Genomic DNA, 22978 nt, shown 5'->3' on the forward strand with positions numbered 1-22978 from the left:
ACAGATGGCTCAGAGGATTCAAAAGATTTGAATCTGCCTGTCTTCTCTCTGGGCCTCTATCGGCAGAAATCCTCAGTGGCACTGCTGTCCTGAGAGTGTCCTGTGCTGGTGGGAGGAAACCTCAGGGCAACAGCCTGGGCCAGACTTGCACCAAACTGAGACAAAAACATCCTCCAAGCTGCCATATACCGTTTCTCCTTGAAATTTAAGTACAGCACCTCGGAATGAAACAACTGTGTGAATTCTCTGTGTAACGAATGCATGACTTGGCCTTTTTAAGATCCCCAGGAGGACGTCTTTCTCCTCCTCCCCCACTATAAATCCAAAGCTAAAACCCAAACATTATGCAGGAAGGCTTACCAAGTTGTTTATAACTTTGCTGCTATCATTTCTGATGACCAAATAGCTCTTGTAGCCCCAGTGTCTTTGTGTAGGTTGTGAGGGTTTATGTCTTTACTTAGTCTGATACACTGCTGGGAAGAGACATTGTTTATGAGCAGGCTTTACCTTTTAGAATAGGAATAAATAAAAAGCTAAGATTTTTTTTTCTGGCTGAAGGACAACTGAGAAGGGTTCTGATGATGGGATATTGTGACACAAATGATTCATTTTGCTTTGTCCATTTAAATCACCAACTGGCCGCAGAATCGAGGTTATGAACCACTACATTACTGAAGTCAATTCCCATTCCAGTAAAGAGAGGACTTGGACCTTGTGGGCCTGGCTGACGTGGGAGAGTGTTCTGAACTTCAGATCTGGCCAAGCTTTTCTCTAGGTCCTTCTGCCTCTTTGCAATGGAGGCAGCCACAGAGTTCCTATCTCCAGGCAAAGGATGCTCATCAGTGTAATGGCAACACACACTGTGCCTCCCCAAAAGAGAAAGCTGCAAATGTTTGTATTTTTTTAATATTCTGCAATAAAATAGGAAACACATTAACTAGGACTGTGTCTATATTGATTGGAGAAATCTTTTTTTTTTTTTTAATGATAGATTTGGAAAGCAAAATTAAGATGAGTTTTTGAAATGACTCATTTACCACATGAGCTGCTTCCAAATCTAGATCTGGCAAATTCCATTTTAATATCTTTTTATTTAAAAAAAAATGTTAAAACATGGCTTAATTGCAAAAAATATATAGAAAGTCAGTCTTGTACAGCTTTTCATGGAGTCCTTCTGAGTCACAGCCAAAAGACAGTTTTTCATTTTGTTTGAGGTAACAACATGTGATGGTAACATCAGAGGTTTAAGTTTCCAAGGATTCCCTCCCTCCACCCCCAACAATTACTAGAAAAGTATTTGCTTTGATGTAAATGAAAATTAAAGGGACTAGTTCCCCCAAAACAAACAAAGAGCGTAGTGGATTGTAAGATCTTAAAAGGGTCTGACTCTTGTTCTGCATTATAGAAAATTCAACAATTTAAAAATTTGTCAAGTTCTACAGCTGCAACAGCAGATTTAGGCTGGACGTAACTAATCTGTGAGCTGCACAGTGCTGTTAGTTCTTCCCAGAAAAATCAGCCACTAGTGACGTAAGGAAACCTCAGGCTGGAAGGCTGCTAAAACCGTGTGGCACAGACCCAAGGTGGAGGTGGCTGCAGCTACAGGAGATGAGGGCACGGCCTGGGAGAGCAGTCAAGCTGCAGCGACAGCCTACAGGATTGGTGACTGGTGCAAGGAGTGGTATTAAGCTTGTGGGACTTGCAGAGGAAACCTGTTTTGTTCTGTTTCTCCTACTCAGGACATTGTCCAGTTTTCTGAGTTGGACTGACACTGACACTGCTGCCTTGAATCAAGATCTTGGTATTAAAGATGGCATAACAGTGAAGACACTGTTGGGTTAAACCCCAAGCCTACAAACTGTGACGTGTGACCAGCTGGTTAGTACACGTGTCTTTCACTGATGTGGGAAGCTCTGGAGTAAGACACATAGCAGTAATGTTAGGTATTGGAGGGCCAATGTTAGGAGTCTTTACTCCTTGTAGTGTAAGTGGACTTTGGTAGGGAGGGTGATTCAACGTCCCTTGATCCCATATGGCAAAAAAAAAAAGTGGTTTTACACAACTGTATAAAATTTGTGTAGTACATAGATAACTTTCTGCTTTCCCTTATTTTCCTTTAAAAAGTGGTTTCTGAATCAGCCTAGAAAATGAGGGTACAGATTTGAGATGAACTTTAGAAAGGCATAGTGCAGTACGACAGGTTCAAGAAAAATGTTTCCAAATGAGCACTGTGGCATATTGAGGTGAATTGAACCTAACTTTGGTGAATTAAAAGACAGAGAAACAAACACTGACAACTAGGAATGTTGCCTCCAACGCAAGCTATATGATGTAAATCCTTCCCTATCTGAATTTATTAGCAGGGTTTAGCAAATGGAGTCTTGGAATAATGAGTGAACAATACTGCTCTGAATTTAATAAGAAACATCTGTGCAGAACTGCTCAAGGATCTTGCAAAACAATTACATCAGAAACAAAAGGCTGAAATCGTCTGTTCCGTTTCAGAAACCTTGATACAAGCATTTCCAGGAACACCAAATTCCAGAACCAACTCTTACTGAGAGTGCTTCACTGCTCGCATTTTCTGTCTTGTATGGTTTTAGGATTTTACCAAGGTATCAGTCATGCTACGCAGATGTCTGTTTGTCTGGCTCCCTGTAATATAGGCCTACTTCATACAGTCTCTGAGCATTTCAGGCATCTTAAAAAAATTAACCCAATTCCGCTCTTTTCCAGCTGGAAAGATTAACCTATGAGAGGGGAGACTGGAGGAAAGGTGGGGAGAGAAAAAGAGATGGCAAAGTTTGAGGAAAGAATGATTGTGCAGTTCTGTGTGTGTGTGTGCATGCCATTTACTGAAGGAAATGTTAGACTAAAGAGGCTAGTTCTGAAAGGAGTGTAGCTAACTGTAATTTCTCTTTTGATTAACTGTAGTCTACTAATAAAGTTCATACTCTTCCTTCTTCATCTGCTATGCCCATATAAATAGTTGTCGCTATGGTAGATCCTAGCTCTAGATATGATATATAATGGGCAATTAGGTTTTCGGAAATAAAAGCTAAAAAAAGTGCTAAAAGACTGCTTATAGCCTACAACTGATTTTCTCTGACAGCTGCTAGCTTGGTAATACAGAAATATTATCTTCTATTGGGAAGCGTACAGTCTTGAAAATGAACTTTGTGCTGTTGTTCCAAGCAGGATTATCACGAGTCCAACAAAAGTTCCGTTATTTTCTGTTTTGTTCTCTTTCATAACTGCTATTATTGGCTATGTCATAGCAGTAGCTGTAGCAGTTACAGTGGTGCTGTGAGTCCATTGCTTAGATGTCAGGTAACAGGAATGATGAAACACTGCCTGCTCCCAAAAGTTGATGGCAATTGGTTATGTACAAAGGGCAAAAATGAATGTGGGAAACTGTAGTACTGGAACGAAGTAAGTGGTTAAAAGCTCCTTATTTTCTCTGTTCTTTTCTCTTCTGGTAAATCAACGCCAGTTGATTTATCAAAGCTACAGCCAGTTATACTTAATCGCTTCTCTAAAATTTCCCTGCTGTGTGATATACAGGAGATCAAATTAACACTTGTACAGTAATGAATTATCTAAAATCTTGTATCTAGTAGATTAATCAAGAATTTCAAGCACATGAGTACATTCCCAATGTTTACTGGAGAACAAGTTGTTATATACTTTCATTTTAAATATCATAATCAAACTATGTGTATTGTAAAAGAAGTAATGGCTGCATGACAGCATGATACAAGTTGTCCTGTCTGTTAATGAGTGTTGCCTAGAAGTCCAAACATGAAACAAATTACTTGTAAAGCCAAGGATTCTCTAAAAAGCTAGAAATTAAGTATGATCCTAGCTGTCCTAGACCCACTAACATTTTTGCATAGATGATGACACAGTTATGATTACTGAAATAGTGTTGATCCTATATGTAAAGCAAGCAATTGGAACTACTTCATTAAGAGTCCTAAGGTATACATTAAAATAAAAATCTAAACTTACAAATGTGCATGCTATCCTGGCTAGTAATTTGTAATGTACTGATATATAAATAACTTTTTACCAGCATTGATAACCACTTGAAATTCAATTGTTTTTATTTTGAAAAGCAGTAACAGGGCATTTATAGATGATTCGTGACAATAATGTCATGGTGCATGAAAAGGGCTCCCAGACTGGGATGACCTGGGCTACCAGTTGCTAAAATCAGTACATGGATATGTGATGTTAGAAATCTGCCTTAATGGGTTTCATCCCTAACTGCCAGACTTTTGCAGTTGCTGCTCTTGAAGGAGATAGTACAATTGTTAGTGGAATGGCCTGCAATTTAGGGAGAGATTTCTGTCATTTAGTGCACTCCTTCTCTGAATTTGACCTTATACTAAAATGTAGCTTGTTCCTGGATTGTGAAATTGAACGTTTGTATCTTTGATGTACATATGGGGCCTGCATTGCTTCAGGCGTATTTTCAGTATGCTCTTGTGTTTAGAGAAAGGAATTGGCCTGGGTCATTATCAATTACAAAATCTTCTCCACCAAGGGATTCTGCTCAGGTACAGTGGAGATATTAAAGACCAGTAAATCTGAAGAAGTGGGAAAAAGTACAAGGAGAATGAATAGATTAATCAAATAAGGGAACAATCTAGGAGGAAGAAAACACTAGAAACAATTTTCTACTTACACTCATGGGGACAAAAGCCATATTTGCCATCTGCATCAAAGTCTTTGGTTGTGGAACACCAGAGGAATCCATCATTCCGTCCTGCATCTGTGCAGCTGTTGTATTCCTTACCATTGAACCAGAAGGGAAATTTGCAGTATTCACCATCTGCATTTCCATACTTTACTCTAACCACTGCAAAGAGAACATGCAATAGTGAAATGAGTCACTGACTGGAGGATATTGGTGTAAATGTAGTGTGGATTTCTGCTTTGAAATTCTATATGTTGTTGGTCTCTCTATTGGCAAGGTGATCATAGCTGAAGTAATAACTGGTAACTTTGGAAGAATTACATAATTATTACTCATGGTGAAGTGTTAGAATGAACAGTCATTAAAATCAGCCCAGAAAAATGCATATGTTGTTGTTACTTTGGCAATGCAAACTTATATACATGCTGTTAATATGTTTAGTAATTGAGTTTCTTTGGTAATGTGGTCTAAAATGTTCAGTATATTTTGAAAGTTTCCAGGCAGCATGTTCATTTGGTATTTGCAGTTTGACTTAAAGGAGATCTACTGCTGCACTGAGCGATTTGGTGGTAATGCAGGCACACACACATCCTGGGTTTTATTTCTGTTTGTCACATGTAAACACTTTTCTTAAATCTACACTACTGGTGCTCTGACACATGTTTGTGTACAAACAACCTGCATATCTATAGTATTTCTTTTAATGGCAGTGACTAATTGGATGCCTGCGTAGTATATCTACTTTTATGGAAAACAGTTTCCTCCTGTTCATTGTTGTCGCTCTGAGGCAGGGATGCTTACCAGTTACTACAGCTACCAGTCAGTGCTTCTGCTGGAGATAAAATAAAGCCAAAGAGAAGGGTCCTGGCTATTTTGATATTAAAGTTTAATTGTTTTCTTTGAGTGGGAGGACAGCTGAGAAAACTAGATTTTGAAATGAAAAGCTAACATGAGTTTGCATTCTTATTCCTAGTTTTCCAATTTATTCCACAGTGAAAGAATTATAATTAGTAATATATAATTGTGGTGAAGCTTAAGCAGATAAAACATGTTCCAAACTATTAATGCTTCGTCTTACTTGTCTGAGGTCATCCCATAGTCTCTTTGGTTGCTTCCTTACAAATATTCCTGCCTACTAAAGATTCTTGAAGTTGTTCTTAACCCACTATGCATGAGGGGTTTATGTTTCATTTGTTTTTGACAGATACCATAAGTATATAAATTCTAATTCAGGTGGATGATTCAATTTTTCAAGACTGGAATCATAGCTTAGGTCCTCTAAAAAGAGAATGCCAGCAGAAAAGGACTGGACAGACTGCCTCTTAATAGTGATATTGCATCTTGGGCACCTGAAAACTGAAGCATTCAAAATCAGTCATAGCTGTGTACTTTTCCCACCCTTCAGCAAGGCTGTGAGGCATCAGGCCTTTTATCAGTTTGGTTTCTCAAGGGGTAATGGTAGAGGAACAGGAATGGAGATTCTACAAAACACTAAGGAGTTACATTTTGTAGAGAACAATTTAAATTGTATGAACTTATTTTCATCTATAGTAATATTTTCCTCTAAAACTTATTGACATGTCAATGAAAACATTTAGTGCAGTTCCTGAATCAACATCCTGAAGCAGTTAGCAGACCATATGTTCTGAAACATTAAAAAGTTTGGTACCTTGTCCTTCTCCAAGAGTCCACAGTTCATCATCATCAAAATGGGAGTCTCCTCCAATTCCTGGCCCCGGCGCAAAAGCGTGAGCCAGGAGACCATCCTTGCCATCAAATGGATAGCCATCACCATGTTCTGCAGGAGAAATCAGACCAAAAAAAAGCAGTTAGCAGTTTCTAATGACCTCAACTGTCAGAATGTATGCATGAATGATGATTATTATGTGTACTTTCTCATCCAAGACAGCAACAGAATATTCTAGTGAGTGGTATGGGGTGGGCTGGCAAGACTGAACTGGAAGAGAGGAAGCCAATTCTTACAAAGAACTTCAAGCAACAGTCTTGCAGTTGTCACAGCATGTTATTTTATATACCAAAAGCGTTGTGAAAGGGAATCAGACTGTGAAGAGCAATGAAATGTTTTACATTGGATGTATGACTGCATGCACGCTGTTATTTCTCAATGGACACCAGCAGGAGCTGTAAAATGAACATTGCAAATGAGAGGTATTTTTCAGAGAATTTGCATCAGTCCCAAACACAGATTTGAAAGTAAAGGTAGATTTCTTTTTTGCAGGATTCTTTTGTCTGTTACACTTCAGATTGCTGTGTTCTTTGCTTTGCATAGGATACTGGGGAAATCAAATCATCTGAGTGCTTCTCAGTTGGGACTCTCTGGAAAGCTAGCTCTTATTCAATGCCTGGAGTCCTGTGAATGAGCCTATCCCTCCTCCACATCAACCACTCTGAGATGCAGGCTGCTCACAGGACAACAGCAGTTTGTTTAACTCTCCTGTTATTGCACTGTAGGCTTTTCTTGGAAGTACACTGCGTGTGGGTAAGGCAGGCTGGCAAGGGCATAACCCTGGTATTCATAGCTTTCCCACCACACTGACCTGTGCAGCAAAGCTGGCTGCCAGCATCTCCAGTTGCATCATTTCAAGCTTTTTGGTCTGATGTCTTTCCATTTAACATAAACCCTCAATACACAGGCTTGAATCTCTGCTCTGTTGCACTGATTTCATGCTGCTGTCAGCCTCTTAATACTAGTTCAGTTAATTCATTTCAGTAGACTAGTGTGTCATTTGTTCAGGGAGCAAGATTTTGATATGAATTTAGAAGCTTTACTCCTTTATTTTGCTTAAGAGAAGCTTAAAAATGAACAACTTTGTGGATGTCCCAACTCCTGTGAATTTGTAGGCAGTAAGGTGATGAGAATGAATGAATGTGGGAAAAATTCTCCCACTGTTTCTGAGCTGAGTGTAATCTGCAAGTCCTAAAATCAGCAGGAACACTTCTGCTTTTGTAAGGCTTGTCTTGTGAACCAAGCCAGCCTGGATGAGGATCTAAAGGTTTGGGTTCTGTAAAGAATCTCTGAAGCTTTTGAAGTCAACTCATCAGTAGCTAAAGCAAAGAAAACCAACTTGAAATGGAGGCTTTTACAAAGAGCTCAGTTATTCTTTAAACTGTTTGCTTCACTTCCAAAGTCTACCTCCCAAGTGACTGGCTTCAGAAATGTCTTCATTAGTATTAAAAATTCTGTGACTGTAAGAAATTAAAATGCCCCAGGTATACACTGAAAATTGTGTTCTTTTAGAGGAAACGTAAATAAATTGAGAAGGCATGTGCAACTGAAATGAATCAAGTTGCTTATCATCAGCAGGACTAAAACCAGAATTCAGCTTAAGAGCCATACTTAGAAATTCTTCAAGACCAAAGAACGTGTTGAAAGCCTCCAGTCTGCTATGCTAAAGAACAGAGACCAGTTATGGAGATAAATTTAAAGTCTTAAATACATTTTTAAGCCCCCCTGTGTGTTAGGACCTCTGGCACTACCACTGGAAAAACAAGCATGGAGGTGTAAATGAAGATGATGATGGCATTACATAGTCTTCTGTTGCGAAAAGCCATCTTGCATCTGAAGATCTGTATCAATATTTCCCATTTCCATTTCTGATTTGTAAGTTTAAAAATAAAATGTTACTCCTATTAATTCTCTTTTTCAAAGATAAATATAGAATAAGGATACTCTATAATTTTTTTTTTCTATCTCTAATACGTATATATTTTAGGAAAAAAATCTTAGTGAAATTAGATCGTAGCCTTTATAAGCCAAGTGCAAGCCAGGACAAGATTTGCCAGAAAGGCTTATGAGTCTGCTTATTGAGGGTAACTCATTCCAACATGATAGATTAAAGAAAGGAACAAAACCAAAAACATATGTAAAAATAGAAAATATACCCCATCGGCCAAAATTAATCATAATGTCTGCTTCTCCATCGTTTATTCGGTTAAATCTCAGTGGTGTGACATCACTCCAGACTTTAAAGGCTCGGGCAAAGGCATCATCTACTGTCTCAGGATCCAAATCCGGGGTATAACCTATAATCCTTAGACATAAAAAGAAGAATTAAGAAACACATACCTTCCCTCCTAGTATTTGTGGCTTACTAATCAAAATGCTGAAAAGACTTTGAAATGAGTTAAGAGGTAACGCTACTCCACATGAGGTACAGACTTTATGCTAATTCAAGTGTGTTCAGAGGTGGTAGTTACTACTTATTTTTTCTTTGGAATTGACACAGCGTCATTAATTATATAGCCAGAGGCTGTAAAACTTGCGTGGTGGTGGGCCTTGCACAAGATATGCAGTTTTGCATCAGTGCTGGGCTGCTGTCAAGACAATACCTTACGTTCTTTCCCTCCATTACATTTGAGATTTGTGTTTTGTAAACTACTTAGCAAGCTTGTAAGTCATGCTGTCACTTTAGACACGAACATGCCAATGCATCCCTGTTTTGTAAGATGTGCCAGAAAAAAAGCTTAATATTATTCTATATGGTTTCAAGACTGGATTGTTTTGCTCTTTAATAACAAGAAAAAAGCAGCCCTTCTCTCTCACTTTGCTAGTTAGCTATATATTGTTTTATGCCAATTGAATGCTATATCTTCACCAGTGTGTTGGTTACCTTGAAAGTAGGATAGGATGGGATGTATGGAGATGCACAGAGTAAAAGCATATAGGATAAAGCCCTAGACCTCAAATGTGGTTGTTTTTTGTGTGTGTGTGTGTGTGTTTTTGTTTGTTTGTATATTCTAATTGAATTTCTCAGTGCTCTGTATTACAGCCATCCAACTTCTTCATAAAGAGAAGTTTCCGATTCTTTGCTGCTGTTGCTGTGCATAACAGGTGAAACGACTCTCTGCCTAGGGATAACATTATCAGAGGAAGCATATCAGCAATGCAGGGTTTGTGCGCTGCCACGCATTTTTCCAGCATTCGTTAGGTAGTCAGAAAATGAGTAGTATGTCTAACTGTATCTAGTGAGGAAGCAGCAGACCAAGTCAAGCACTTAAGATAAATCTGCTGTTTTTTATTGCTGCTGCTAAATATTTTGTCCCAGACCACCTGAGCCGCTGGGATGTTTTTATTTTTGAATTTAATAAGAACTATATTGGTTCATAACTCTTTAAGTGTAAAAAATGAAAATATGCCAAATCTATTGAAATAGTCTTGCTTTAAATAATTTCACCTGACAATAGCTGCTGGTCATATGTATGTACCTGGTTTGTGACAACTGCAGGGTAACTTTGAAGCAGTGTAGTTGCCCAAACAATGGTATGATACTGCAGCCTTCTTTCATCAGGGCTGAAATCTCTTGCATTTGCTACTGGCCAAGGTATGGAAACATGCAGAAAAGTGTGGTGCTTTACCAAACTGTGGTAACTTGATTGCATCTTAGCCATTAGAAAATTTGGTGGTAATAAACAAGTGTTCTTAAACTGTTAGAAACAATAGAGAAATTGACATATTATTTAATATATTTTTGAGTTTTCATGTTCCTTATGTTGTTACGTCATCTGTTTAGCACAGATAGATACTCATCCTACACCTTATTTAGTAGCTTGTTCCCTTTATTGCCTACATCTTTTTCCTCACTAACTGGCTGCTGAATCTGAATTTTATTTCATTGGATTCCTGACTGTTGAAGATTATAAGCCGATAAATAATAAATATGTTTATTTGTTTTACTTTAAAATTTATTTGATGAGCAGTTTTTATTACTGCTGACTGCAGAGGGCTTTGTCTTCCTACCTGTCTTCTGCAGTCAGTAAGTCCTTTGGTCTCCACCGAGGAGATGGGCAAGTAATGTGCTGCTGCTCCAGATCCCATAGGATGCTTGCAGCAGAGAAAGAACAAAACAAAAATCTCTTTGGGCCCAACTTGAATCCTAAAACTGAGCTTTAGATAATTGTTCCTGAAAATTTTTAATTGGAAATTTCTGATGTTTGTTTAAACATCTAGTAGTCATCCAAACACAGACTGTAATTCAAGAAATACTGTCTAACCCACTGAGCAACTACCCCACTTTGAAGTGCCTTGTTTGGTTGGTCCTTAAAAGTGTTCAGGTCATGTATGAGCAAAACCCAGCCAGTACCTGTATGTTATATGATTCTTTTCCCATTTTGGCTTTCTTGGAAAGAAGTTGTAATTGGCCACATCTGGGTTACCACAGCGGGGTTTCTTCATTGTCTCAATTGTGTTTTGATCCAAATCTCCTGTTTCAGGCAGCCCAAAAAACTTCTGCATTTTCTTCAAAGTATCTTTCAGTACAAATAAATTGCAATTGTCTTTTGGGCATCCATAATATTTATTCAGGTATTGCTTGGGAAAAAAAAAAAAAGCACAGAACAAAGACTTTAAAATTCATAAAAGAGATAAGTAATAATTAGAAATAAACACTGTAATTCCATGTTAGCTTTCCATCTGAAATTTGCAAGTTTTCTTTTCAAAATTACTATTATTAGTAGCTCAGAGACCAGCAGAATCTCCTCAATTGACACAAACCATCCTTGATCACACAATATTACTAATTAAGCAGTCATTTCCACTATTAGCTATCACCTTTGCTTAAGGAATTGCTTTATTAATAAGTAGAGCAAAGAGCTTTAATGTTGAACTACAAAGTGAAAATGAGTTTATCTTTTAGTTTCTTCGTGATGTAGAAATCTGCTTACAGTCTTAGATTGCGAGTACATTTTTCCTGGAAGACCCTGTGGATTATTGAGAAACTTGTCAAGTTAGGGTATCAAAGCAACCACACACACGCACACACACAAAGTCATTAATTCATACCACAGACAGCTATTTGAATGTCACGTATGTTTGTTTTTGAGTCAACCATTGCAAAGACCTGAGGAAGAGTCTGATACATCTCAGTTGGCTGAACACCGTATCTGAACGGTGTGTACATACTTAAAAGGCCAATTGGATGAGTGGAAAAAAAAGAGAAAAAAGGAATAAATGAGGCAAACAGCATGTGATACATCATCAGTTCATACCTTTGACCCACTGGATGAAATTTGCAGACACACCACTGTGGTTTCACTTCAGTGTATTAAATTAGCCTGCTGTGATCTGCTCCCTGTGTCCCAGGGGACCAGTGGGTTAGCCTGTTCCCTGGCAATTGTTTCAGTTAAGCAACTTGTCTTTCAAATGTGTGTTAATAAGTTGTATATTTATGTTAAACTAAACTGTAGATAAATAGCTGTTGTCCTGAGTATCTGTTCATGGTCTCCACCTTCTCTACAGAACACAAGTAAGCTCACATAAGCAGTTTAGGATTTAGTATTTTTTCCTTTTAAATTCAGTGTTGAGTGCCAGAATAACTGAACTTCTTTGGGCAGACACCAACCCTCTGAGAATGTCTGGTAGTCTGGCAGTCTGTAGCACGTGGTGAAACCTGTCATGACAGCACTGTTGTCAAAAGAAAAGTGTGACCTCTCATAAGAGTCAGACAATAAAACTTTCAGTTATCTTCAACTGTGTAAAATCTTAATCAATCAACCCTATTCCTATCTGGGAATTAACAGATCCAAAACAAAGACAGCTGGCTATTTTGAAGATTTGGATTCAGTGTTTGGTTCCAAACTGAATTTGAGAAAACCTGTTTTTCAAGCTGCTGCCTTAGCTTGGACTATTACAAAGGTAGGCTCAGTTGCACTGTTCAGGCTAGGTACAGCTTTAGATTGCTAAATTTACATTCTCTACGAAGAATAGATAAATTAATTGATGAATATGCTAAGTTGGGAACATTTTGAATGATAATTACCTATCATTCATTCACAGCTTGACTAACAATCTGGCAATCTGAATTTGTAGGCTTTATCCAATATAGTGAACCTTGCAGTTCTCTTCTGCTTGTGCAGAGATTTCAGGAATTCCATACTGCAGTGTGGGTTATCACTATTCTACATCTAGCTCTAAAAGAAGTGCTAGAGCCATGTCAAACAGCAAGTGTTCCCAAACTGGTGCGTAGGCCAGCTGGACTGGTGTTTAGCATGGCACAGAGCTGAGAGACACCATTCCCAGTGATGCTGGTAGATGGAAAGGTTGTAGATTACCGATCTTTCTAGTAAAACTGTCTTTAGCAGAGGAAGAAGACTCCTTCAGGTATTTTATCTAAACGACTAACTACAAATCCAAGGTAAGAAGGAAACCCAAATAAATAAGGTAAAGGTAATTATATCAGAAATATCAGAATTATTTTTTACCAAGGATTCTAAGAAGCTTGACAAAACAACTGTGCATTTAAGTCCTTGTGCCATTAAATATTCCTGAGGGTAACCTTACTTTATGTATCTAATCAGTTAACTGAATTTCACCCAAAAGATGAGGGTTAAGACCTCTACATCAGCAAAACATAGGAAATGTTATTTGATGACTGCAGTTTGTCCAGACCTGGATTTCATCAATACTAAGTCCAGGAGTACCTCATTTTACCCCGTATAGGAAATAGTTCATAGCTGAATCAGAAAAGAATTTAATCAAGATGTTACACCATTTCCTTCCGGAGGTCCTCCATCTACCTACTGACTAAGCACAGACTCTGATCAGTTTTTATAATTTTTGTAACATAATATTCTGATGTGGTATTTCTCCAGAGGAGAATGCAACACTGGCAAGTAATGGGCACACAATGGTTTCACCTTTGCTACTAGCAAGTTTCTGTCTACTCAGAGGAAATTGGGCCTAGTGGCTTTATGTGAAATGCACTAAGGACATAAGACAGTTTGGAGCATCTGTTCTTATCCTAATTATAATGTTTATGTGGTTTGATCCATTGTCTTACACTTCTGTATGTATCTGCCAGTAACATACCATGGTATAACACAGACTGTACATCAGAACTGAACTTTACTGAGGAAAGAGGATGCTGCTTTTTCCATTTTAGATTTACAAGTATGATAGACAATGAAAAAAGTAGAAAATAAGGCACAGTAAAGAATTTTATTTGGTTAAGTTTCTAAATAAAAAGCTAAACCCCCTCTCAGTTTTTCCTAAAATGGAGATTTCACTGAAGATGAGAAATGAACATAACCAGCTGTTCTGTGAGGAGAGAATCTTGAAGAAAATGCAGTGTCTGTGTAAACCACATCTTGGCCTAGACTGCAAAATTCAGTTTCCCCAGAGTCAGCAGGGAGCTGTGGTGATCTGGAATTTTGATCCAGCCCATTAATGAAACAGGGTCCAGCTGCAACATAGCAATTTGTGTTCTGATTCTGAGTGTTGGGGCTGTACAGATAGAGGGTGTGAGAGAAATGCAGCCAGTTAACCTTGCCCAAGAATACTACCAGAAAGACAAAGAAGAACTGCAGTGTTAAACCAGCTTGTAATTTTCCTCTGAGTACACATAATAAATAGGTTGTTCTAAAGAAGCAGAGATGAGGGGAGATGTGGATTGCTGCTATTTACTAAAAGCCTGACTGTGTCTAAGAAAAATAGATTATTTAAGGATACTTAAATTACCATTAGACATGTATGACTCCCCTTTCCCTTCCCACACGTGCTGCCCCCACCCCCTGGCTGCTGTGCTGCCAAGACAAAAGCTCTGGTGAATTTGTCCTGTTATAGGCTGGGGAGTGCCCTTTTGGGGTCAGTTTATCTGTTTTCCCTCAACTTTCCACCACAGCTCCCATCTGGAATTTCTCTCTCTACCCTCCCCCAGACCGTTAACCTGGCAAGCTTTCCCAAGATGCACACCGGCTCTGAAAGAACAGTGACCAACTTCCAACCCTCTATATTCTAAAATAAGAATAATTTATCTCAATCTTCCTTAAAATGGAGTTACTGCTGAAGAAGAGAAATGTCTATAATTTACATGCTAAAATTAGAATGATCCATCTCAATCTCCCCTTAAATGGACTTCCCCATAGAATGTCATTTTTATGAAGGTGCACACGGCTAAAATGAGGTTCAAATAAAATGCTGTAGAATTATAGCTATAATTTGCTAATGTCACATTCAGAAATCCAAACTTTTTTTTTAATTTGGAGAAGAATATTTCTTTAAACCTCTGAGGTTTTTTTTGAAGTCAGAACTAGTCATGATGGCTTGTGAAACTCGAGCCAGCTTTCAATTGTAATTGTCCCTTAAAGCTGTGTTTATGCAGTGCACAATAAACAATCTGGAAAACAAGATCCTGAAAGCTGTGTGATACATGCATTAAGCCCAGATTTCTGTAAGTGAATCTTGAGAGCCCACAGTTCTATTTGATATAAGTCAAAAATTAGACATCTCTATTTGCCCTTTTCCTCTCTTACCATTGGAATCTGTTGATTACAGTTGCGATGATTTAATGAAATTATTTTGTACACTCAGCCTTAAGGAAAAAGAAAAAGATTTTGCTGCCTTTAAAATTTTTAAGAGAGGAAAAACATTACTTGGCTCTAGTTTTTACTTCTGAAAGCTGATACCTTTGCTAGCTAGCGAGCACTTCCAGAGACTATAGAGAGAATGCTACAGTCATTTCCTAGCCTCAGCTGAAAGAAGAAAGAAACATCTGCTTATGAAAAAAAAACAAAACAAAAAAAAACCAAATCTGAAGCAAAGATGAAACCAACACTTACCACTGCTAGCTCTTTGTCTGTTTTTGGAGTGCTGTCTCCAGGGAACTTAATGATTGGTGACGGTGCAGCTAAAGTTTTGTTAAAAAGATACACTTGGATTAATAGTACTTTAAAAACGAAGCCAAATACACTGTGAGTCTTCATTCTGCCTATATTTTTGCAATCCTCTTTGGAAAAAGATTTTTCTAACTGGCTGTCAGTTACTTTAGCTGCACAGTGCACTAGTTGCTTATCTGCACATCTTAACTCTCTGCACCGTTTTCTCTTTTGCTTGCTCTAGCAATTCCTTTGTATGTTTAAAACATCCAGATGCGCAGTCTCAAGCTACCACAAGAGGAAGTCTGAAAACTAGTGGAAACATGAGAAAAGGGCAGTTACCAGATGTGATTGCTGTGATTTTAAGGTAGCAACGGGCAGATACTTATTACTGCTGAAAGAAGCCACATTTTCTCCTCATCTGCATATACTAAGGCATTTAGTTGTGCCAGAGAGCAGCAAAGGGCAAGACCTGACTTAATACTGAAGATGAAGTGTCTCTTGTACTTTTTAAATTAAAACAAACAACAACCCCTAAACATTATTTTCCTTCCTAAGTATTTGTATTATTCTTTAGCCTATTTTCTTGCCACAGATTGCTTTAGCCAGATGTGGTTACAGTCCTGCACAGTGCCTCTTGGTAACCATTTTGATGACATAGTTGGAGGCAGACCCTCCATGGGCTGGTGCAGTGGCAGAGGCTTCATGTCTGTCTCCTGCCCGGGCTGCACAAATTGGTGTCTGTGTTCATGGGGCTCACCAGCACTCCAGCCCTGCTCTGTGCAGAGGATGTGCAGAGCTCTGAGCAAGATTCCTGGGCCTTGGTGCAGCTTTTATAACAACTTAAAGCTTTGCCACCAATAGGCATGGTGGGTCACTTTCGGTTTTCTGTGGAGTTAGAATCTGGCAGATTCACCAAATAGGAACTATGCTCAGCAATTTGGGTAACTTTGTACAAAATTCCAGGTTTGCTTGTACTGTGAGTTTGGTCCATTGGTGCAGCTGTATGTCTGAAATTCTGGTGCAAATATTGCCTTCATCATGGCTGGCCTTTTTATTCCTTCATAATACTGCCAGCTTTGAGGTGTTAATACAAGCTGAATATTATTTTAGCTGAATAGCCTTAATCTAGGGGCTTGGCTCATGACTTTTTAAGACAGGAGACTGGCAATTCTGCATGAATGCAAACTGTGTTCTGGCCAGCCAAATGTCACAGAACAGTTTCTATTCAAGGTGAGTCCAGCCGTCAGGGTTCCTTTGAGCCATATGTCGGCAGTGAGGCCGTGACAGCTTTCCAGTGAATGTTTCTAAACGAAGGGTTTCTGGATATAACTCTTGTTACCAGATAGTGCTGTTAATGAAAAGTAAATACTTTCCTGATATTTGGTATTTATTCAAAATACTTTGATATTTAATTGGGAATATTTGGCATTGACAGTTCATTGTCTTACGCTAATGTAGAGTTGTTTTGCTAACTGAAGCCCATTGCCTGTGAACTGAAGAACCTTATAAAAAGACAGGGGTTGCAAACTGTGGGCCAAGCCCTTCAGGGAAAAACATTCACAGGAGTTTTTGCTGTCCATAGAGTTTGACTGAGAAGCACGGCAGTTTTATGCTCAGCCACTGGCTGAATTACCATGGGAAGCAGCCCTTAGTGTTTGAGGAACAAAAAGGAGTTGTAGTAACTTTGTGTGTGAGCAGGGCTTTCTTTGCAAACAAGTAGCTCTCCAACCCTTCCATGTGTGATTCCAGTGGCACTTGAGTTACAATGAGCCCCTCATGGCTCAGCTTTGAGATTACCTCTTCTTTTCCAAGAGTTGCTGGCAGTTCTAAAAGTCTGATCAAGTTTTTCCACAGCCTGCACTTGGTTGTGGAGAATGGCTCTCCTGCTTTGTGATGACCACTCTTGTTTGTGTCTGGCTACACAAAACTGTAAGAGAACAAAAGCTAAGAGAGACTTCACTCGATGTTCCAAATTACTCTTATCCTTAATTAAACAAGTAAGAATATTACATGCTATATTAAAGATTTTGCAGTTATATAGTAGGTCAAGGGCTGCTGTAAATCTTAAAGCATATGAACTGCATCATTTTTGTAAGAATTGTCATGTCTTATACGATGGCTTAGTCACTTTTGTTCGGAAGGGTACTGCAGTGAAGCCATTTAAAGCCAAATGTGTCCTAGCTTATTTCTGTTGTGTTTATAAACCTCACTGAAATCTAATGAATACTCAGGCATTCTCTGTGTGTCCTAATGAACAAAGCATCATCAATGGATGAGGAAGCCTGTGAATGGGCTGTGAGGTTCCTGCAGTTTGAGACTTGCACTGTATTTTGCTTCTTATCCTTGCTGGCAGTGAGAGTCCCTGTAGGTAACCTTTTAGATACATTTCCTCAAAGAATCTGCAGCAGAAGCATACAGACCTGCAGTGGAACATTGTTTCTTGATTTTGATGGCAATTTTGCTGGTAAACTGCTTTCCTGGTGCTACTTCAGCTAGTGAGCAGTTATATTCAGTTAAGAAATGCAAAGGAATATTGGACTGATGGTTACTGGGTGAACACATACATTGTCTGCAGGTAGTAACAGTTTATGAGATCCTAGCTGAGAGTAGAAGTCCTATCATAGTATGATTCAATTTGGGTCAAAATGTTTCTTGTTTTCATAGACTTCTCTTTGAGTTCCATGGGACCATCCTGTACTCAATGTGCTGTGCAGGTGCTAGGACTGCAGTGGTGCTAAATCCTGGGAGTGGGGAACCACTGCTGCTCTTGGGCCTCAGGGCCAGCCTTGCTCTGAGCCCATGGCTAGGCTGAATCATATCATGGTCCTGCCAGTCCTGCTGAACTGGAAATAACATGGTGTGATGTGTTTTGTTCTCAGATTAGATGAGCTCAAAATCAGTTAAAAATGAAGGGAGAAAACAAAAAAAGCAAATAGAGGAAGAGGAATAAGACTCCCTGAGAAAGTAATGTAAGGCCATCTACCTCCTTCATGGAAGAGGTGAAAGTGTAACGTAGACCTCCTTCCTCTTACCTTAGTACACACTCTGCAAAACACTTTTGTCTGTGCAAACAGTTGTTACCTCTGGATTAGCTACATAAAGTGAATGTGGTTGTAACCACAACTACATACTTTATCTATTTGTGGAAAAAAATATTTCAATGTTGCACATAAACTCCATATTATTTAAGACATTTATGTAATATCCATATTAAATTATCTCTCCTGAATCATAGAAAGTTGCTCTCTGGTTATTAGGTTAGTTTCAGGTCGGAATTACTCTATACTGAGGCTTTAAAACCATCTATTTTAAGAAGTATGATACCAGATTTGCATTCCAGCTGCCTATTTTTATGCATTAATAAGAACTGTATGGCAGAAACCACACATTCTGAGATGACAAATGCCTCTTTTTGGGACGTACTTCAGTAATAACAGTAAAAAGGGAATCATGTTGTCTTGTGTTATTGAGACGTAAGCTACATTTCTTAGTAGATCTGACTGTGATAAGACACACGAATATGTATTAACATGCTGTTTTTATCAAAGGATTTTTATGTTTCCAAAAAAATATTTTTAAATGATTCGGGAACACTCAACAGTTTCAGGATTAGACTTCAGATGATGTCCTGGGTAATTTGCTGACACAGTAGCCAACCCTCCAGAAATATACTGTAGCAATTCCTACTGTCATTCATACTGTCAATTCCAAAATTATATCAAAAACTGATGATTACCTGGTGGTTCCAGAGAACTATATTAGGCAGAATGTCAGTGAACACAGTCCATGGGAGGATGATGGATTTATTCTTAGTGAATTTTTTATTACTCATAGCGGGGTTTCATGTTTTAAATTACTTTTTGCCACATGTCTGACTTGCAGGGTGCTGCAGTAGAAAGTAGAAAAGCTCCCATACTCCTTCCAGACCGAAGCTCCACTGAACCTGAGGGCATATGACTCGATTATCTGCTCACTACTATTTGCTAATGGTACCTCTGCTGAAGATGGACTGTCTATGCAAGTAATTGTATTAATGTACTAGGGGAATAGATTCTTCCTGGTTTTTTTTGTGCTGGCAAGGCACTATGCTCCAAGTATCTGTCATTCTGCACCTGTAACAGAAGTAGTGGGTGTTTGCTGCTCTTGACTGATGGAGCTGTGTGCCTCTGTAGGGACAGAGAAATGCAGTATTAGCAGTTTATCTGTTTTAGTAAACTTGTCTTCAGAAAGCAATGATTAGTCATAGCAGTGTCCATTTGAGTTTAGGATTAATGACTTTAGCAAGAACTCATTTGCATTGCAGTCAAGTGAGCTGATCTAAGACACATGTTGTGAAGGGTTGATCCTAACATAGCACAAGCCTTAAATATTCATATAATTTATCTGGATATGCCTTCTCAGCAGCTTGCTTAGACTCCTGTGATCCAACTCACCATATCTGACCACCATATGAGGGAGTCTTTAAACTTTCAAAATCTCTGCGTGCATGTATGTGTGTGTGCAGAGAAGAGAGGGATTAAAAAAAAAATGGTCAACAGTTGGTAGCAGACATGAGTTTCAGTATTTAAGGTATCAGCTATATTCTTGCTTTTGTTTCTTTTATCCCTTCCATTTTAGGAAGTTAGGTTCCAAGGATGTGAAGTTCCTTTGACACATGGATTTTGTTTGTTAGCTAGCTACTAAATTAGAAATGAATTTTTAGTAAATCTGTTACCTCTAGACAAGGTATATTTCACTGCATTTGTTCACTGTACTTCTGCCTGACCCAGAAATTCCTGCTTGTGTCTTCAGCTGGTGTTAATTGTCATTTCAAAACTTCTGTTGGGTGAATTAGTTCAGCGGAAATATGCTGAAAAACTTCAATCAAACCCCAGCCCAAGTTTGCATGTGTTGCCACTAGAAACTATATTGCTCCTACTTAACACTGCCAGATGTTCAGGTTTAAAACACCAACTTCCTTGATAAGTTTCTTCTATCCCTACACATCAGCCCAATGTAATTCTGACCCACTTAAACTATATTTGTTTCAAGTATTTCCTAGCATAAATTGACATTTGATGAGGGTTTTTTGTTTTTTGTTTTTTTCTTTAACTTGAATTTGAAGCATTACAATTAAATATTGTTGTTGAGCATTCTGCTAGCTAGTTAGTTCAGAATTTGAAAGCCTTCATGAATTGGGTCAGAAACTATGTAATTTCAAACACTTGTGTTAAAAGCTGATCATTACCTGCTTATCCCCTCTGAATTTCAGGTGCGCCTGTTTAGAGACTGGCTTATTGTGAAATAGTGTATTGATATGATTTTAGCACAAATTCAAGTAATGCCCTTGTAGCTTGTAGAGATGTTGAATGTAAAGAAAATCAGATTGGTCAAGATGAGCTGCTCAAGGAAAGCCAAGCTCGGTGAGAAGTTGTCTCTGGCTTCATCGAGAGCCTTGTTTGCCAGCTCCTGCAGGTCCGGCCTGTCCCTGCACCCTCTGGTGTGTAAAGAGAAAACAGAGTTCAACTGCTCCTCAGCAGTGAGGCAAGAACAAGGTTTTAGTGTCAAGTTTTCAGTTGTAGAGGAGTATGAAGAAACCCTTTTTTTGGAAACTGAGTCAAGCTAATTTTGTGTAAGGATTTTTTTGGTTTAGTTTTGAGTTATCAGGATTCTCTGAAGTCAATGCGTCTGTGAAGTGCAGAGAAAAATTGAGTTATTTCCAGTGTATGCATGAGCACTCCACTTGAAACAAATGGGTATCAGTTTGTAGTGTTTCAAAGAGAACTTCTTGACTATTAGTACCTGATACTATACTACTATTTCTCCATTTTTACCTATTAGCTCTCCCCTTATTTTCAAGCATCCAATTACACAATAATTTACAAGTGAGTTTATGCTTTGTAACTGCTAGCAATTGTGTGTTCATTTGTATTTCACTTTGTGAAGTGTCTCAAAAATAAATGAGGCTACTTGAAGGGAGAGACAGGGCCATGCCAAACTGGGCTATTCCCACTGCTCTGCTGTTTGTCTTCATGGGAGATACCTTAGTTGGAACAACCAGCTATGCAGTCCCAGACATGTCAGAATAATAGTTCTGCTTGCTTTGCTGCTGCTGCTGAGCAGCCACTTGTTGATAGGCACTGTACATCTCACTTGTCATTATAATGTTAGTATTCAGACACCAACGGGCCTTAATTAATGACTTTGAAGATCTGGTCTTTTATAATTCATGACAGAACTTTAGTTAAAATCAAATATATAGCAGTTGAACTAGCAAAGGATTTAAAGTGCACAATCTTTGATAGAGAAAGTGATTCCCTCTGACCACCAGTGCCATATGCTGAATGCAAATTCCATTTCATTACAACAGATTCAGAGAACAGGATGGGCTTTTTTTGAAACAGTCCCCGTTGTTATAGACTCTGGAAAATGGTAAGGGCAAAATGCCCTGTAGTCATTTGATTCCTCCTTCCGTTCCTCTTTTCTCCTTCTAAAATGCTCATATATTTTATGTCTGTTTTAGTAGAAAAAAGATAAAATTACAGAAATTTGTGTGATGCTTATCTACTCATAATTTATACAGACGGTGTGTAAAAATGCTGTGTATGTATCAGGGACTCACTCAAAGACTTGTCAAGGCAATAGGCAAATTCTTATTTTACACAAAGGGAAACTGAGGCACTGCTTTCAGGCAATGAAGGGGAAATTAATATAATTTTGAAGAGCTCAGAGTGGTGCAGTGATCAATAATGTCTTTTTCTCAACTGTGTTATGTTAGCTCTACCTTTCTTAGGGCAATTTGATTTGTTTCAGTTTGATCTTACTGTATCCCATGAGCCACCTAAATTTCTTCTCAAATAGATTTTGATCTAGGGGCCTTGTACTGTTGTCCTGTTATTGTACTGACTTCCATGAAGTCCTCTGCATGGACTTTGTTGTCTTGCTGGTCCCTCTGCCTTCTTAGGGTAAAGGTGTAGAGGATGCTTGTGGCTTTGATTTCATTTGATACAGCTGTGGGCTGTATTTTAAGAATTGCTTTCTGGATTCCTGAGAGGTGGGTCTTCCTTTCTGTGGCAATAGTTGATTGTTTGGCGTTGCTGAATTTCCACATCCTGCATATTGAAGACAATTTGTAATTGTTGCTCCGAAAGTAATGCCTCCTATTTATTTCCATGGAAACTACAACAGGTACAAAGAGAACAATAACGCTATTTTTCAACATAGTCACCAGTGTTAGCTCCATAAGCATTCAGCAAACATCAGTGAATGTCAGTGGGTGCCATTTTTTCCACATGGAGGAATTCAGTGACACACCTTTGCTTCCTACACACTTCCATGTCAGACACCACTTGGTCAGAGTGCCCCTCTGCTGCCATCTGTCACACGGCCACAAAATAGAATGGAATATTGGCAGGACGGTTTGACCTCTGCTGCCGTACCACCAACATCTGACACCGCTGCCCAACATAATAAAAAAGGAAATAATATTTTCAGAGCATTCATTGTATATGACTAACTCTTCAATTGATCATTCAGTCAGCTGCTAAAACTGCATTTTGTGAACTGTTAAAATTGAATTCCTGGGCACAGTCATGGGGCAAAAGACTTACCCGGAATTATTCTTTTGTTTATATTGTCAGCTTGCTACAGTAAGATGTTGCTCATATTTGCTTACATGAGGTTGTT

The 22978-nt window shown here is 38.6% G+C and overlaps 1 protein-coding gene and 1 long non-coding RNA gene across 2 annotated transcripts in view; one reads left to right on the forward strand and one right to left on the reverse strand.

Moving 5' to 3' along the window:
* MMP2 (matrix metallopeptidase 2) overlaps nt 1–15602 on the reverse strand; it is a 34350-nt gene extending 18748 nt beyond the window's left edge. Inside the window, exons 1-5 of the mRNA XM_021408436.1 lie at nt 15275–15602; nt 10804–11030; nt 8606–8754; nt 6372–6500; nt 4691–4864 (exon numbers count right to left, since the gene is read on the reverse strand). Coding sequence (XP_021264111.1) covers nt 4691–4864; nt 6372–6500; nt 8606–8754; nt 10804–11030; nt 15275–15418 — 823 coding nt within the window. The 5' untranslated portion in view covers nt 15419–15602. The remainder of the gene's footprint in view (nt 1–4690; nt 4865–6371; nt 6501–8605; nt 8755–10803; nt 11031–15274) is intronic.
* The window catches only part of LOC110404302, a 162838-nt gene that overhangs the window by 44551 nt on the left and 95309 nt on the right, over nt 1–22978 (forward strand). The window lies entirely within an intron of this gene.

This window comes from Numida meleagris, chromosome 10 (genome assembly GCF_002078875.1).
Source record: "Numida meleagris isolate 19003 breed g44 Domestic line chromosome 10, NumMel1.0, whole genome shotgun sequence".
Lineage (NCBI taxonomy): Eukaryota > Metazoa > Chordata > Aves > Galliformes > Numididae > Numida > Numida meleagris.